Below are 18982 nucleotides of genomic sequence, written 5' to 3'. Positions count from 1 at the left end.
ATTTTAATTCACTGTGTGGTTTCTGCTGATCCCAATATCAGCCCAGCTTTAAACAATGCCTCTGAGCCTACTTGCTATAGTTGCTTCTGGCCAAGACCTCAATATATTCAACCTTATAAGAATAAAAGTTATTGAAGTTGATCACTGCTGTTCCTCAAGTTCAGGTTTATACCTATGGTAAAATTCTCTTAATTTTGCTTTTCCTTCTGTGCCTCCCATTTGTGCTGTGAGGAAATCTGGAACTGCTGCTTAGCTCATCTCCACCATCTTGCCTCTCCACATTATTTTGTGGTTATACAGTTTCCAAAAGGGAAATGGTCAGACCCTGTATGTCCTCTGAAGCTCACTTGCCATGTTCTTGTTACATAATCATGAAGAACTTTTGATAGTAAATCGTCTTTTTAAAAAATATCAGTAATATGAAAATGGTTGTCTTACCATACCATTGCCTGCATAGAATACTATGGTTTAAAAATAGTTGCCAATCTTAAGAGTGATAAATGATATATTGTTATTATTATAATTATTAATTCTTTGTAACAGTGGATTTTAATATTTCTGCTGAATACTTTTGGTCACTAGGAAAATAAGCTATCAGTAGAGTATTTGTGTGGAGTTGAAAATGCAACAAATGTACATTTTGGTTGACTGCTTAATAGTAAGTGTTAACCATACTCAATTAATACCTAGCATGAATATCATCACCATAGAATGAACCCCTGAGAATTGAGACTAAATATGAGATTTATTTAAAAATTATACGAAATATAAATGTTTTCAATGTCATTGTAATACAGGAGTAATAACTAGTCTGTTGCTAACTTGCCCTCTTTGTTTCTATACTGCATTTTTGCAGTTTTAAATAGATGTTTCCTTTTATCTGAGATTGATGAAGAAAGATTTTTCTCCTGTCTTCATCAACATAGGTGATAATGTTAGATTAAGTCATTAAGCTTGCCTTTTTGATATTAGCTAGACCTCTTTCCTCTTCAATTTCTGGACTTTTTAAAGATTGGACCAGAAGTTAAAAGAGTTTCATAACAGTAGTACCCCAGCCAGAGCATTTTGTACTGATTAAAGAAGATGCTCTCTGAATATTTTCAGAATAGATTGATGATTTTACAGTTTTTATTCTGATATTTTATTGCTGCTTTACTCCCTCACTTAGGTAAAAATCTGTTCTTAAATCTTGGATTTAAAAAATAACAACAAGCAATGAGCTTTGCTTTCAAGATAAAATCATCTCTGAATTTTCATCTGTACCTCACATGTATAATAATTTAGCATCTGATCTGGAATAGAATGTTCTGATCTTAACAGCAAGTATAATAAAAAATTTGTGTATTATTGTCATAGATGTTTGAGTATTTTTCTTGAGTTTTTTTTTTTTTTATAAATAAACTGCTTTTGTTTGTTCAGTATGCCTTTTTAACTTATATGAGTTGATATTGTGGAATTTTTTTGATATTCTGAAACAGCAGTTCCAAACCTTTGTATCATTAAATTTGTCTTTTGCTGAAAAAGAATAATGACATTAGCCTGCCGTGCTCCTACTTCAAGTCAGTAATTCTCTGTTATGTTTACTTATTAATTTTCAATACACACCAATTAACAAAATATAATATGTTGGCCTTTATATTTCTGTCTTTGTCAATGAAAATTGTGTATACTTTTTCAAAATATGAGTCTAAAAGTACTTTTCCATCCTCATCCATTATTTTGTTTTCTGTGACACAGAAATGTCTGTGGAGAAATGAAGCAGAAACAGCTGTTTTCTGTGTTTAAGTACAATATCATATTTAATTTATCAGATTTAAGTATGATAGTTTGCCATGCTATCATACTTAAAAAGACTTCTATCCAAATAACTGATGGACAAGATGAAAAATGTATTTATTAAACTGCTTTACTATTTTTTTTTGCACTACAGATTATAACTCATGAAAAATTTTTCGGAAATATCTTTTTGAGTGGTTTTCATAGTTTAGCAAATTTCACATTTTTCACCTGCATCCACTAAAAATGAAATCTAACAATAATTTCATTCAGATTTTTGCTTAAATTTTCTATAGGGGTCTGTCTTCCTAAAGTATTCTTGTAAAGCCTCGTTTTGAAATTTGGTGACTAAGAACAAAAATTGTTTGGGGATCATAAATTTTATTTTTTTCGGTGCTGGGGTTTGAACCTAGGGCCTTGTGCATGGTAGGCAAGAATTCTACCACTAACCTAGACCCACAATCTCCTTAATTAAAAAAAAAATATTGTTGCATTATAATTATATGTAATACTGGGATTCATTGTGACATATTTAAACATGTACATAACATAATTTGCTTAATTTCATTTCCCAGGATCTCCCCTTTCCCTCTCCTCTCTCCCCCTGGTCCCCTTCAACTCTGCTGGTCTCTATTTTCTTGAGAGTCCCTCCCACCCATTTTTTTTTTCCTTTTTTCTCTAACTTCTACATATGAGAGAAAACATGACCCATGACCTTCTGAGTTTGGCTTATTTGCTCGCTTGATATAAAGCTCTCAAGTTCCACCGTTTTCCTGTAGATTACATAATTCCATTTATTGGTGAATAAAATTCCATTCTGTATGCCACATTTTCTGAATCCATTCATTCATTGACAGAGAACTAAGCTGGTTCCCATAATTTGGCTATTGTGAATTCTGTTGCTATAAACATGTCTGTGCCTGTGTTGCTAGAGTATGCTGACTTTAATTCTTTAGAATATATACCAAAAAATGCTATCACTAGCCTCCCTAATTATTTTCTCTTTAGATCAAGTATATTTATTATTCATGTTATATGCTATTTGTAAGGTTTTCCATTCTTAAAATTTTGGTTTACCAAAATTGACATTCTGCTTTTAATTCATTCTCAAGAGTCGGAAGAATTCCTAAGCAATTTTTTTCTTGAAAATTTCCTGATCTCAAAGGAATAATATGTTCTTAAAGTTTATTTTTGTTCAATGTTTTACATGTTATTACACTAAATAATTCTATGGAGATTATACTTTTTATTCGTTTTTGTTCTGCCTCATATTTAGGTTTGCATAAATATTTACTCAAAGGTGAAAGATATTTTTATTAAACTTGTTTGTCCAGTATATTCTTTATTACTAGTCATCAGTTTTTTTTAATCTGTTTTTCCCACTATATGAGAGTTTTTAGTTATACAAAGTTTGTTATTATTTTGATTTATTGATAGAATTTCAACATATAAAATATATAAAGATGTTAGCCCTGAACTAGTAGGTATGTTGGTTCACACCTGTAATTCCAGAAACATGGGAGACTGAGGCAGGAGGATCACAAGTTTTAGGGCAGCCTGAGCAACTTAGCAAGACCCTGTCTCCATATAAAAAATCAGAAAAGGACTGGGGATATAGTTCAGTGCCCTGGGTTCAATTCCTCCTTTGACCTGGTACATTTAAAATGATTACATATATTGATCATGGTTTTCAGATAATACAAGTAAATCCAGGTTATATTACTATTGTTATGTTAATGAGATGGTGATTGGCTATACAGTGGCATAATAATTGCTATACATAAGATCTAGGAAGCCAGAATTTATATTAAAGTTAGTATTTTAGTTTTTCCTAGACCAAAGCTAAGTAGCAGATGTTTGCTAAAAAAAAAAAAAAGAAAAGAAAAAAAAAAAACCAGACGAATCCCTTTCTTTATATTACTTACATGACTTTGGATGTTTGTCATTTGGTTTCTTTATCATATTTGTGAGACCTTTCAACATTGTCATTTTAATGTAATTTTTTAACTTAAAAATGAGGGGCTGGGGATATAGCTCAGTTGGTAAAGTGCTTGCCTCGCATGCACAAGGCCCTGGGTTCAATCCCCAGCGCTACCAAAAAATAAATAAATATGATGGAAAAAATGTGCTTGGATAAATAAACACAAATACATGCTATTGATTCTTGTGGGCATTTAAAAACAGCTCTACTTAACAGTGTAATTTTATGTAAGTAAAAAACATGATTATAAATTTTTTGCTGTTAAATTATTTTGTTTCACACTTTTATAAAAAATTATCTAAAGTCAATCTAAAATGTTACTGATTGACTGCTAGCCAGATGCTCACTTGGCTGCTGAAGAAGAAGCTAAACGATTGGAAGAACTGCAAAAGCAGGCAGCACAAGAAAGAATGGAGCAGTTTGAAAAGGCACATGTACGGGGTTTCCAAGCCATGAAAAAGATCCATTTGGCTCAAGTAAGAATTAAATTGTACCTGTAATAATTACTACTACTACTGCTACTACTAATGGTACTACTACTACTGATAGGCTTATAATAGCATTGCAGAACTGATTAGTGAATGAGCTTAAAGTAAGGGGGTGTGAAGGTGTTAAATATAGTTCTGATTCATGTGATTTGTTTCCTAACCTCCTTTGCCATCCTACTTTGACATCAGGTTGGAGTAGGCTATTTTTACTTTCAACGTATTGCTGTAAATATTTTACTTATAATTTACTTTTAAGTTCAGTCCAGAAATAGCCTGAGAAGAAATTAATCATTTTCCTAATTTAATAATTTGAATTGCATTTGTGCTTTATTGAGGATTCAATTCATTAAATATTTATTGAGCTAAGCACTTACTGACGTTGCATAGTATTGATTGAAAGGTAAAGTCATGATCCTTGCTCTGAAGAAGTTTTGAAAAAGTGTTGTAGACCTGCGAAATAGTATCATTTTAGCTTCTCTTCTGTCATACTTATTGTTCAGTTAGTGCTTATTTCTGAAATAATATAAAAATTGTCCTGTTAAAAGCCTCATTTTATTTCTTGAATTTGACTAATACGTTTGGATATTTTAAATACCCACCTTGGGGATGAATTTTTAAGCACTTATGTAGAAATTAAACACTTATGAAAGTTTTATTTGTATGGTTTGGACTAAATTATGATCTTTTCCCTTAAATTTTAGACTTTTGCCAACTAAAAGTGTATTATGATGAAAATAACTTAATGTCTAAATTATTATTATTATTATACTTCTAAGGCTTAAATCTATGGAAAAAAGCACGAAAAGCAATCATAAATTAAACACATTCTTCAATAAGAGCAGTAGTGTTTAGTGGTTAGGAAAGTGGTCCCCACAATAAGTTTGCCTGAATTTACCTCTCTTCTTTACTCCTTGACTGTTTGATGTCAGGCAAGTTACTTAATCTCTCTGAGCTCTGTGTCATCATCTCTGTAATGAGGATTAAATGAGTTTAGTAAAGCCCTTAGAAATGTGCATGGAATTTCATAAGCTCACAGTAAGTGTTAGTGATCATGGTAATTGTCATTATAAATTAATATAAGAAGAATAATGTAAAGATTTCAAGGAGCCAGAATATTACACTTAATCAAAAAGTTTTGAATTAGTGAGATGATTTGAATCATAAATGAAGAGAATTTGTTAATAATTTGATTACTTTTCAGATTTAGCAAAAAAAAGTCATCTCCAAATGACATAATATTTAAAACTTTCAAAAGAATAAGGAATATGTATATATCATCACTGGACAACCACCTAAGCAGCAGGCCTTCTCTACCTATTGTAAACATGTTTCTTTCATACGAATGGTTAAAGCTGTGTAATGTCACTGCTAATAAGAGATTTCCTTTTCCCTGTCTGACCCTTTTTGCTGCAAACTCTGTTGTGTTCTGGGGCCTTACTTCCTGCTGGAGTCTGTGGGAACTAGTATTTGGCCTCTGTCTGCCTCTCAGTTTAATCTTTTTGCCTTTACTCGCCCTTTCTCTCCATGCCTTAGCTATAGTGAGCTGTTCACTATTCCTGAATACTCCCTGCCTTCATCTCCACACCTGTGTGCTGCAGTTGTGTCCTCTTACTTGTACTTCTCCTTTACCCACTTTTATCTAAGTTCTCATCCCAAGGACTGAGAGTTCTGTCTTCATTCTCTCTCCTCTTTACCTGATACCACCAGTATTCAGTTAGATAACCTCACTAAAATGCTGTACTTAAACTTTAATATTAGCCAGACCCCATAGATACATGCAGACTCCTTTAATCATGAGAAATGATAAGCATGTGGAGTAAGAAGCCACATTCCACAGTAACTCTGGATCTTGGTGCTTCCTTGAGACAGGTATATTGAGAATTGGACCATAGTATATTGTAGGAGTTGTGTGACAAATTAAATAGAAATAACTTAATGACTTCCCCCAGAAGGGAGAACTCTAATTGGCAGAAACTTTATGACCTAACCAGTACCACCTTCTCATAGTATTAACATAATGCTAGTTGTTTGTTGTCTCACTACTAAGCAAAGGTTGAGTTTTCTTTCTTTCCCCCTAGCATTTTTCATAGTAACTGACATTCAGCAAATATTTGTTGAATAGTAGGGGAGAGGATAGACCCCAGGCCCTCGTTCTCCCAGTTTCCTCACTTTCCTCTCACTGTTAATGTAACTATCTAAAGTTTGACTCAGCTGTTTTAATCCTCATTCTTAAAGAATCAAGAGAAATTAATGAAAGAACTCAAACAGCTACAACAAGAGGACCTGGCACGTAGGAGACAGACTGTAGCACAGATGCCACCACAACTAGTTGAACTTCCATACAAGCGCAATGAAATGAAAGAAGACTGGCAGAGAGAGCTGGAATTTGCCTTTGAAGATATGTACAATGCAGACAGGAGTAAGATATTTTCAGCAGTGCTTTTAAATGTTTTGGTGCAAAAATAATATTTGTGATGATAAAGCAGTTTTTGTTTGGAAATGTTCTCAGTTTGAAAGAGGACTTCATATTTTAGATTTAAAAACTATGATGGCCTTTAAAATTTTATGATCATGCAGGTGCAGTAGTTCATGCTATAATCCCAGCAACTCAAAAAGTCTGAGGCAGGAGGATCAAGAGTTCAAAGCCAGCCTCAGCAACTTAGGGAGGCTCTAAACAGCTTAATGAGACCCTGTCTCAAAATACAATATAAAAAGGGCTGGGAATGTGATTAAGTACCCCTGGGTTCAATCCCTCATACCTAAATAAATAAGGTAAAATTTTATGTTCAAATTCTTTTTAATCATGTTGGAATGGAAGCATGTGTCTATTTTTCTTTAAAGAGGTGAAAGGAAACCTGATTTTGCACCTTGAACCAGAGCCTTTGCCTGCTGTGACTGATCAGATCCAAGATGAAGAACTAGACCTTTCAATGGAACAAGATAATGCAGGTGAAACTGAGAACCTTCAAGGAAAAGAAGCTGAAATAATATCTCCTAGTGAAATAGACGGTAAAAGCACCTTCTGAGCTGACTATTACAATATTTCACAGAAAAAAAATGTGAATCATTTATCAACAGGAAAATCTGGTGTAATTTAAATGCAAATACTAATACTAATGGGAATGTTTGAAAGATGAAATGATGTTTTTGTATATTTTTTGTTAATATACAATACTAATGGGAATGTTGGCAAGATGAAATGATGTTTTTGTATATTTTTCGTTAGAGATCTGCTTCATATACCTGGTAAGAAAGCTGTTGTATTCATATGTATAGGTACTTTGGAGTTCTTTAGGTTATTTAGTGAAATGCTCAATTCTGAAGTCACTGGAGTCAGATTTCTTTTGTTTTTACATTTTAGAAAATCATCCTTTGTTTACTTACTACTGGGTACTTCATGTATAGTGATGAATAGCACAAAATTTCATCTCCTGAATTTTATCTCTAACATCCTGAACTTTATTTTAGTTTAGCTTAAAACTCAGTGTCTAGCAATAAATTTATCATTATCTCTTGCCTACATCTTATCTTCCTACATTTCTTATATTAGTTAGTAATGGTACCACAGTTTGCAGTTACGAGGTCAAACCAATGGATTTAACACTTCCCTTTTCTATTTCCATATCTCTTTAAAGGCCAAATTCTTTTCATTAAATGGCCTTCTCCACCCCACCCCACTCCCCACCCCCACCCCCGCCCCCGCCCAATCTCTCCTGGTATTACCCTTGTTTAAAGCCATTGAGGCTTTTCTTGTCGTTTGCACCCTACACTGTGGATGTAACCCTTTATGTAGGTCTCCTATTGGACTCTTCAGGTAGGGTCTCTAGGCTTTATCCTTGTCTTCTTCTCTGCCAACATTGCTATTCAAACAAGTATAAGGTTGCTGTATTTTGGCTTTGGCATGAATTTGGTGGAAGATGGTTTCAGGGCTCATTTGACTTTCTAGGGTTCCCACTTAAAGTTCATTTCTGGCTTCTGCCAGATCAGCAAGTTCTTTAAAAAGATATTTTTACCATTTCATCTAGCTTTTTTACTTATTTTCATTGGAGGTATCATTTACATCTTTAGTTTGTCAGAATTGGAAGTTCTGAAGGGATAGTCACTCTTCAGTTCCTACAGATTCCATTTTAGGATGCTGACTTCATGTTATCAGATCCTTTCATTTTTCATAAAAGCAAGGGAACTGGACATTATGGTATACATCTGTAGTCCTAGCTGCTGGGAGACTGAGGCAGGAGGGGCTTGAGCCCAGGAATTCAGAGCCATTCTGGGTAACATAGATCCTGTCTCTTTAAAAGAAAAAAAAGTCATTCAGGAATTTCATTGTTTATTAAATCTTTATTTTTAAATTTTAGCAACTAATCCATATTTTTCAAAATGAACGGATCACAGACTGATGGTAATTGAAAGAAGATAGCCAGAAAAGATTACTCAAGTATATGATTTCCATGTTTTATGAAGTTGAAAAACAAACAATAGGCAAAACTAATCTGTGGCTTTGAGGTTAAAATAGTGGTTATTTTCACAGCATGTTGACTGGAACGGGTATGAAGACACTTCTAGGCTCTGGAAATGTTTTATGTAATGATCTGGATGGTGTTACATAGACATATCTGAAAACATTAAATTGTTTGTATGCTTAGGTTTTGTGCATTTTATTGTTAATAAGTTATAACTCAGAAAAAAATGTTCTTTAAATGTGGGTCATACAGAAATATAGTTGGCTAGTTTTCAACCTTTGTAGATATTCTTAAATTTTATTCCTTATTAAGCCAAAGAAATATGTATTTGCACCACAATTTCCATAGAGAATTGTTAATTTAGTATTGAGTTTTAGCATTTTACTATCAGTCTATGTGAACAAATGTTTAAATTATTATTACCTTGTTTTTTGATAACCAACAGGATCTCTTTATGAAGGTAGATGGAAGAGAAAGTTTCCCCAGATAGTAACAAGAATAACTTGGGAGGAATTGATTTTCTCTTAAGGTTATAAAGTGATGTTTTCTTCTGTAGCCTATGTTTGTGACCATACTGTAGTGCAGAGTATATAGAACCTTATAGCATGTATTTCAAAAACTAACCTTACCCACAGGTTAATTAGGAGATATTCAGTCTCTCATCATTTAACAAGCATAATAAATACCCTTATCTTAGAATTTGTGTTACATGCATATTGTTGGAAAATAGTTGAATTTTGGTACCTTTATTAAGTTGAAAAAAAATCATTCTTGGTTATAGAATTATGATTGGAATCAAGTAGCATTGTTGTATTACTGCAAATTGTAAATAATGTTGTGCTTTTAAGTAGGGATTATAGCAGTAAATGAACATAAAGATAGAACAATTTGACTGCATATGATAGATACTGAATAAGTTGTGTTTTATCTTTGGGTTTTTGTTCTTGTTTTTCCTTTTAGTCACCTTGGCAATGAAGACCCAACAGGTCCCTTCAAGAATTCTTTTTAAAAAATTGTTAAATAGGATTCGAAGCCAAAAATCTCTCTGGACAATTAAATCCATGTCTGAGGATGAAAGTGAAATGATTACGACTGTAAGTGAAATTGAGAGTAGAGCACCAACAATTGAATCAGGAACAGTTGCCAGTGAAGAAAGAAAATCTTCTGAGCAGGAACAAGGTAGTTGTCTCTACTAGATTTCATCTTTGTATAACACATAAACCCTTCTTAAGTTGTTCAAAATTATGCTCAAACTTGAAAACTCAGACTACAGGTCAAAATTAAGAAACATAATCCCAGTACTTGAGGGCAACAATCAAATGTTGAAAACCTTAGTGAATCTCTTAGACCACTTTTATTGTATTATTTTGCTTATTTATTTATTTACATATATGTATTTATGTTTGCATGTATAAATTCCAGCGTAACTGATGAACCAAAATTAACCAGTCCCCTTTGCTAAGACATTTAGGCTGTCTCTCATTTTGTGTGTGGGGGGGGTATTTCTAGTGAAGTCTTTTTATTTCCTTAGGAAGAGCTTTTGAAAGAAGTAGTTCTTAATGAAAAGATAGGACTATGTTAAATACTTTTGAATGTGTTGTGGCTTTCTTTTACATTCCCATCAGAGATTTGGTTCCTTTTAAAGAATTATTATTATTATTTTTTTTTGTAATAGATAGGCTACTTATTTAGTATGTTGAAAACTAAGATGATAATAGGTAAGTAAGATTTAGTATGTTTTTAGAAATTACACAGATCATACTAACTATATCTTCTTCAATAATGTATGAGCAAAAGAGATGTGATTAAATTGTATGAAAATGTTTTGCTAGCAGGCTATCAGGAAACCTTGAAATGTGTCCTTCGGTTGGCCTCTTCACTCCACCTTCTCTTGGTTTTCATTTCTTACTGGTTCCTCCTTTATCATTTCCTTCACTATTTATCCATTTAAATAACCACTAGTCCTTACCTCCAGAGCTCTTTCTTAAATATTTTCTCTGTATCAAAACTCCCTACTTGGGAGGCTGAGGTAGAAAAATCTCAGGTTCAAGACCACTCTGGGAAACTTGGTCTCAGTAAAATTTTTTTTTTTAATTGATTGTTCAAAACATTACAGAGCTCATGATATATCATCTTTCATACATTAGACTCAATTGGGTTTTGAACTCCCATTTTTACCCCAAATACAGATTGCAGAATCACAACTGTTACATACTCACATTATTACATAATGGCATATTAGTGACTGTTGTATTCTGCTACCTTTCCTATCCCCTACTATCCCCCCTCTCCTCCCCTCCCCTCTCATCTTCCCTCTCTATCTCTTCTGCTGTTGTTCAATTCTCTCCCCTTTTTTCCCCCCTCCCCCTTGCTCCTCATAACCTCTTATAATTTTGTGTATCATTGAAGGTCTCCTACCATTTCCATATGCTTTCCCTTCTCTCTCCCTTTCTCTCCCCCCATTCGTCTTTGTTTACTGTAGTCTTTTCCTCATGCTCTTCCTTCCTGTTCTGTTCTTATTTGCTCTCTTTATATCAAAGAAGACATTTGGCATTTGTTTTTTAGGGCTTGGCTAGCTTCACTTAGCATAATCTGCTCTAATGCCATCCATTTCCCTGAAAATTCTATGATTTTGTCATTTCTTAGTGCTGCATAATACTCCATTGTGTATAGATGCCACATTTTTTTTATCCATTCATCTATTGAAGGGCATCTAGGTTGGTTCCACAGTCTAGTTATTGTGAATTGTGTCGCTATAATCATTGATGTGGCCGTATCCCTATAGTGTGCTCTTTTAAGGTCCTCAGGAATAGTCCGAGAAGGGCGATAGCTGGGTCAAATGGTGGATCCATTCCCAGTTTTCCCAGGAATCTCCATACTGCTTTCCAAATTGGCCTCACCATTTTGCAGTCCCACCAGCAGTGTACAAGTGTACCCTTTTCCCCACATCCCTGCCAACACTTATTGTTGTTTGACTTCATAATGGCTGCTAATCTTACTGGAGTGAGATGGTATCTTAGGGTGGTTTTGATTTGCATTTCTCTGATTGCTAGAGATGGTGAGCATTTTTTCATGTACTTGTTGATTGATTGTATGTCCTCCTCTGAGAAGTGTCTGTTCAGGTCCTTGGCCCATTTGTTGATTGGGTTATTTGCTATCTTATTGTTTAATTTTTTGAGTTCTTTGTACATTCTGGATATTAGGGCTCTATCTGAGGTGTGAGGGGTAAAAATTTGTTCCCAGGATGTACGCTCTCTATTTACCTCTTTTATTATTTCCCTTGCTGAGAAAAAACTTTTTAGTTTAAGTAAGTCCCATTTGTTGATTCTTGTTATTAACTCTTGTGCTATGGGCGTCCTATTAAGGAATTTGGAGCCTGACCCCACTATATGTAGATCAGAGCCAACTTTTTCTTCTATCAGACACAGCGTCTCTGATTTGATATCTAGCTCCTTGATCCATTTTGAGTTAACTTTTGTGGACGGCAAGAGAAAGGGATTCAATTTCATTTTGTTGCATATGGATTTCCAATTTTCCCAGCACCATTTTTTGAAGATGCTATCCTTCCTCCATTGCATGTTTTTAGCCCCTTTATCAAATATAAGATAGTTGTAACTTTGTGGATTAGTCTCTATGTCTTCTATTCTGTACCATTGGTCCACCTGCCTGTTTTGGTACCAGTACCATGCTGTTTTTGTTACTATTGCTTTGTAGTACAGTTTGACCTCTGGTATCGCTATACCTCCAGATTCACATTTCCTTCTTAGAATTGCTTTTGCTATTCTGGGTCTCTTGTTTTTCCATATGAATTTCATGATTGCTTTATCTATTTCTACAAGAAATGCCGTTGGGATTTTGATTGGCATCACATTAAACCTGTAGAGAACTTTGGGTAATATCGCCATTTTGATGATGTTAGTTCTGCCTATCCATGAACAGGGTACATTTTTCCATCTTCTGAGATCTTCTTCTATCTCTCTAGGGTTCTGTAGTTTTCATTGTATAAATCTTTCACCTCTTTTGTTAGGTTGATTCCCAAGTATCTTATTTTCTTTGAGGATATTGTGAATGGAGTGGTTTTCCTTATTTCCATTTCAGAGGTTTTGTTGCTGATATACAGGAATGCCTTTGATTTATGCGTGTTGATTTTATAACCTGCCACTTTGCTGAATTCATTTATTAACTCTAGCAGCTTCTTTGTAGACCCTTTTGGGTCTGTTAAGTATATTATCATGTCATCCGCAAATAGCGATAATTTAATTTTTTCTTTTCCTATTTTTATGCCTTTAATTTCTTTTGTCTAATTGCTCTGGCTAGTACTTTGAGAACTAAATTGAATAGAAGTGGTGATAGAGGGCTTCCCTGTCTTGTTCCAGATTTTAGAGGGAATGCCTTCAGTTTTTCTCCGATTAGGATGATGCTAGCCTGAGGTTTAGCATATATAGCTTTTACAATGTTGAGGTAAGTTCCTGTTATCCCTAGTTTTTCTAGTGTTTTGAACATAAAGGGATGCTGTACTTTGTCAAATGCTTTTTCTGCATCTATCAAGATGATCATATGGTTCTTGTCTTTAAGTCTATTGATGTGGTGAATAGCATTTATTGATTTCCGTATATTGAACCAGCCTTGCATCCCAGGGATGAATCCTACTTGATCATGGTGCACAAGTTTTTTGATATGTTTTTGTATTCGATTCGCCAGAATTTTATTGAGAATTTTTGCATCCAAGTTCATTAGAGATATTGGTCTGTAGTTTTCTTTCTTTGAAGTGTCTTTGTCTGGTTTTGGGATCAGAGTGATGTTGGCCTCATAGAATGAATTTGGAAGAGCTCCTTCTTTTTCTATTTCTTGAAATAGCTTGAAAAGTATTGGTATTAATTCTTCTTTGAAGGTTTTGTAGAATTCCGCTGTATACCCATCTGGTCCAGGGCTTTTCTTGGTTGGTAGTCTTTTAATGGCTTCTTCTATTTCTTCCTTTGTTATTGGTCTGTTTAAATTGTGTGTGTCTTCCTGTCTCAATCTGGGCAGATCATATGCCTTAAGAAATTTATCAATATCTTCACTATCTTCTATTTTATTGGAATATAGGGTTTCGAAATACTTTCTAATTATCTTCTGTATTTCTGTAGTATCTGTTGTGATATTGCCTTTTTCATCCCGTATGTTGGTAATTTGAGTTCTCTCTCTTCTTCTCTTCGTTAGCATGGCTAAGGGCTTGTCTATCTTATTTATTTTTTCAAAGAACCAACTTTTAGTTTTATCAATTTTTTCAATGGTTTTTTCGTTTCAATTTCATTGATTTCTGCTCTAATTTTAATTATTTTTTGTCTTCTACTATATTTGCTGTTGTTTTGCTCTTCCTTTTCTAGGTTTTTGAGGTGTAGTGTGAGTTCATTTATTTGTTGGTTTTTTTCTTTTTTTGAGGAAAGAACTCCAAGAAATGAATTTCCCTCTGAAAACTGCTTTCATTGTGTCCCATAGATTTCGGTATGTTGTGTCTGTATTATCATTTGTCTCTAAGAATTTTTTCATCTCCTCCTTTATGTCTTCTGTAACCCATTGATCATTCAGTAACATATTGTTCATTTTCCATGTGATGTAGGATTTTTCCTTCCTTCTTTTATCATTGATTTCCAGTTTCATTCCATTGTGATCAGATATGGTGAATGGTATTATCTCCACGCCTTTATACTTACTAAGAGTTGCCTTGTGGCATAATATATGGTCTGTCTTTGAGTAGGATCCATGTGCTGCTGAGAAGAACGTGTATCCACTTGATGATGGTTGATATATTCTATATATGTCGGTTAAGTCTAGGTTATTGATTGTGCTGTTGAGTTCTATAGTTTCTTTATTCAGTTTTTGTCTAGAGGATCTGTCTAATGGCGAGAGCGGTGTGTTGAAGTCACCCATAATTATTGTGTTGTGGTCTATTTGACTCTTGAATTCGAGGAGAGTTTGTTTTATGAATGTTGCAGCTCCATTGTTTGGTGCATACAAATTGATAATTGTTATGTCTTGTTGGTGGATGGTTCCTTTTAACAGTATATAGTGTCCTTCTTTATCCTTCTTGATTAACTTAGGTTTAAAGTTGATTTTATTCGATATGAGTATGGCCACTCCTGCTTGCTTCCGAGGGCCATGTGAGTGGTATGATTTTTCCCAACCTTTTACCTTCAGCCTGTGTATGTCTTTTCCTATCATATGAGTCTCTTGAAGGCAGCATATTGTTGGATTTATTTTTTTGATCCAGGTTACTAGCCTATGTCTCTTGATTGGTGAGTTTAGGCCATTAACATTTAAGGTTACAATTGAGATATGATTTGTACTTTCAGTCATGCTTCTTTATTTATTTATTTTAGTTTGGCTAGTTTTACTTTTTGGTTATTTTCCTCCCCCTTTACTGAGATACCTCCTGCTGTTAGTTTTGGGCACTATTTTTCAATTCCTCTTCTTGTAGTGTTTTGCTCAAAATGCTTTGCAGAGCTGGTTTTCTTGCTGCAGATTCTTTTAGCTTTTGTTTATCGTGAAAGATTTTAATTTCATTGTCAAATCTGAAGCTTAATTTTGCTGGATACAGTATTCTTGGTTGGAATCCATTATTTTTCAGCGTTTGAAATACATTGTTCCAGGATCTTCTCGCTTTCAAAGTCTGTGATGAGAAATCAGTCATTAACCTAATTGGTTTACCCCTGAATGTAATCTGCCTCCTTTCTCTTGTAGCTTTTAATATTCTCTCCTTGTTCTGTACGTTGGCTATCTTCATAATTATATGTCTTGGGGTTGGTCTATTATGTTTTTGAATGTTTGGGGTCCTGTAGGCTTCCAGGATTTGGCAATCCATTTCATCTTTCATCTCTGGGAAGTTTTCTAGAATTATTTCATTTAATATGCTGTCCATTCCTTTGATTTGAGTCTCTGTGCCTTCTTCTATCCCGATGACCCTCAAATTTGGTTTTTTTATGACATCCCATATCTCTTGAATAGATTGCTCGTGGGATTTAAGCATCTTTTCTGTGTTGACTATATTCTTTTCAAGTTGATAAACCTTGTCTTCATTATCTGATGTTCTGACTTCTACTTGATCAAGTCTGTTTGTAATATTCTCTTTTGAGTTTTTAATTTGGTTTATAGTTTCCTGCAATTCTAGGATTATTGTTTGATTTTTTTTTAAGATCTCTATCTCCTGGTAGAGCTCGTTCTTTGCCATTTGAATTTGTTTGTTTAATTCATTTTCAAAATATACTTTTATTTCTTGGACTTGCTGTCTCATGTCTTCCCTAATATTCCTTTCCATTCGAGTTAGGTATGCCTTGAGTTCTTTCCCTATCCCTGCTTCTGATGTTTCTATGTCCTCCTGTAGAATTAAGTTGTCCTGCATTGTTTGTACTCCTTTTTTCCCTTGTTTTCTCATGTTGTCCACGTTACTTTCTAGCTCTATTTGATTGCCGTGTTTCTGCTCTCTTCTATAGATTTGTTTTGGTTCTGTATTACTCTGTTGTTTCTTCTTTGTGTTGTTAAACTGTGCCTGCTAACGTGGATTCTGCTGGGAAGGAATTCCGACGTCAGTACTCTGCTATGACGGGCCCCAGGCTCCTTGCTGGGATGTCCTAATGGGGCTGTGTGACTGGATTGTCTCTGTTTGGTTTCAGCTCCTGGTCGAGGCAGGCGGGCAGTCTCCAGCCGCCCACTATCTCAGGCAGCGGGCGGGTGATCGGTCGCAGCGGGGGAGTGGACTCCGGCCACCCAGTCGCGCGGGCAGTAGCTTGGTGGTAGAGTGCTTGCCTAGCACGTGCAAGGACCTGTGCTCAATTCCCAGGATCAAAAAATAAAACAGAACTCCTTAGTTGATCATCTATATACTAATGTCATCCAGAGAGCATGTTTCTGAGCTTGGCCTCCCTTTGAATTCAACTCATTTATATGACTATTTGACATCTTCCCTTACATATCTAATAACATGTTAAATTTGTTCCAAACCGAACTCTCATATCCTCCCTTACCCTATACCTGTTTTTCATATAATCTTTCACAGTTTGATAATTTGCAATATTTTAATTCCTTTGATACAGCCAGAAAGCTAATGTTATTCTGGTTTCCTTTGATCATATCTGACATATGAAAGAATTCAGTGAGAAAGAGGGCTTATAAGATCACCTGAGGGATTTTGGCATCTAGAAGATGGCTAGAGAAAGGACAGACCGTAAAGTTATTAAAGGGGAGTGACCAGAGAAATAGAAGAGAATGGGGTTTTGGAATCTAAAACAAAGGAACCCTAATATTCAGTCCATAGCAAAGTTATTTCAAAGGGGGCCCTGTTTGGGTAGGCTTTCTCTGTTCTTACCTTGCTTCATTCCTCCACTTGCCTGACTACACCCCAGGCACATGGGTCTCTTTCAGTTCCTTGAATGAGCCAAGTTGTTTTTATCCTCACAGGGCCTTTTATACCTGCTGATCTGTTTGGATAGCTCTCTTACCTCCCGACATACTTTACCTGCCTGATTTTTCCTCACCTTTCAAATTTATGCTTAAAGACCATTTCCTCAGATAAATCATATCTGATCCATTAATTTAATATTATCTTTATTATATAGCCCCTCATTTTCCTGACAGTGCCAATCATAATTTCTACCTTTATAATTTTTTCTGTGATAATTATGTTTCTAATCCCTCACTCAACCTGAAAAACTTCATTGAGGTCTTTTCTCATTCACCATGTCTCCAGCTTCGAGCATGTGTGTGGATGCCTAATGAGAAAATGAGAAAATAAATGGGTGCTCCATGCAGAGTGTTGGCTACCCTTATATGATAAAAATACACAGCTTTAAATTTCTTCTCTGCTTTGGTTTTACAGATAATAAAAAAATTCTAGTTTGAAATGCATCAAAGATCCTGGTATTTCTTTATCTTCTCTTTTTCAATGTTGCTATCATGCTTATTATTCTGCTCCCTTTTATGCTTTTCCATTGTATTTGAAAACCTTATCAGCATACCTTTTCAAACAGTTCTTCACTTTTTCCTTTTTCTTACATTTAGTCTTTCATTTGTCTTGTTATATTAACTTTGAATGATACAAGTGGATACATATATAGTCATCAAAAAGTGACTGGATCTTAGCTAGGTGGGGTGGGACATGCTTATAATCCTAGTGACTTGGGAGGCTGAGACAGGAGGATTGCAAGTTGGAGGGCAGCCTGAGCAACTTAACAAGACCCTGTCTCAAAATAAAAAGGGTTGGGGATGTAGCTTAGTGGTAGAGCATCCCTGGGTTCAATCCCTAGTGCCAAAAAAAAAAAAAAAAAAGATGATGATCAGATCTTTAAGTAAGACGTTCAGGTAGACCAAAATTGAATGCTTAATCTGAGTGTAGATTTGTGTTAGTTTGCCCTCTTTAAGCTTGACCTGATGATATAGTCATAATATCAATGATACTGTCTATTACAGTTGTTGGAAGTGACATACTGACAATTGAGTCTGGACCACTTAGTAGTGAAGACAAATCACTTTCATGCCAAACAGATGCCAGAAAGGAAGAAGGTATTTTTTTCCCCCACAATTTAGATTAAACTTGTTTAACTCTTCACATCTTTTCCCAGTAAAATTACATGTAATAAATGAATGCAAGGGTATTAATAGCAGTGTCAAAATTCTAAATTTTTAAAACTTATTTTTGTTTTGGGGATTCTCATAGAAACAAGTGCAGTTCCATCTGTCACAACTCTAGCTCAGAGTTCAGTTCTACTTCATCCTCAAGAAGAAGCAGTCAGAGTTAGAATGTCAGCAAGGCAGAAACAGGTAATTGGAAATATTACTTTTACAGTTTTTCTTCTCCTAGATACTCCAGCTTTATTTGACCCAGGTAATTTGTCTTAATATCTGGCTGGTTTTGATGTCATGTTTTCTACCTTGTGATACACACACTCAACTGATAAAATACATTGTCTTTACTTGTGCTATTCATTTGACCCTTACTGTGTCTTCTTTGTATTTTGTGCTTTGTATACATTTTATATTCCCTATGAAATCTATAAGGTTTTTAAAAAGGGAAATTGTTGTCTTTAAAATAGTTTATTCTACATAATTTCTGATATAATCCTTTGTACAGAGTAAGTGCTTGATAAATATTTATTGATTTAATGAGTCTTTGTCATAATATATTAGATGGGCTTTGTAACCCTCCAAAACTTTTGAAAAGTAGTATTAAGAGGAAAAAAAATTTTTTTTTTTTTTTTGAAAAGCCAGCATAAAGCACTTTTATTGCAATAGTAAAACTTGAA

The 18982-nt window shown here is 34.6% G+C and overlaps 1 protein-coding gene across 8 annotated transcripts in view; it reads left to right on the top strand.

The window, feature by feature from the left end:
• Window positions 1-18982, top strand: part of CEP295 (centrosomal protein 295) — a gene marked incomplete at its 5' end in the record, with an annotated part of 63021 nt that overhangs the window by 21162 nt on the left and 22877 nt on the right. For 7 of the 8 annotated variants that reach the window (XM_081266732.1, XM_081266727.1, XM_081266729.1 and 4 more), the window contains 6 exons: window positions 4093-4233; window positions 6481-6664; window positions 7087-7254; window positions 9666-9884; window positions 18150-18242; window positions 18397-18500. In XM_081266732.1, coding sequence (XP_081122858.1) covers window positions 4093-4233; window positions 6481-6664; window positions 7087-7254; window positions 9666-9884; window positions 18150-18242; window positions 18397-18500 — 909 coding nt within the window. The remainder of the gene's footprint in view (window positions 1-4092; window positions 4234-6480; window positions 6665-7086; window positions 7255-9665; window positions 9885-18149; window positions 18243-18396; window positions 18501-18982) is intronic. The other variant, XM_081266730.1, reaches the window with a different exon arrangement.

Source organism: Spermophilus citellus, assembly GCF_964194105.1.
Source record: "Spermophilus citellus genome assembly, chromosome: 2".
NCBI classification, from domain to species: Eukaryota; Metazoa; Chordata; class Mammalia; order Rodentia; family Sciuridae; genus Spermophilus; species Spermophilus citellus.
The sequence above is the reverse complement of the archived record's forward strand: the minus strand, read 5'-3'. Positions and strand labels throughout refer to the sequence as shown.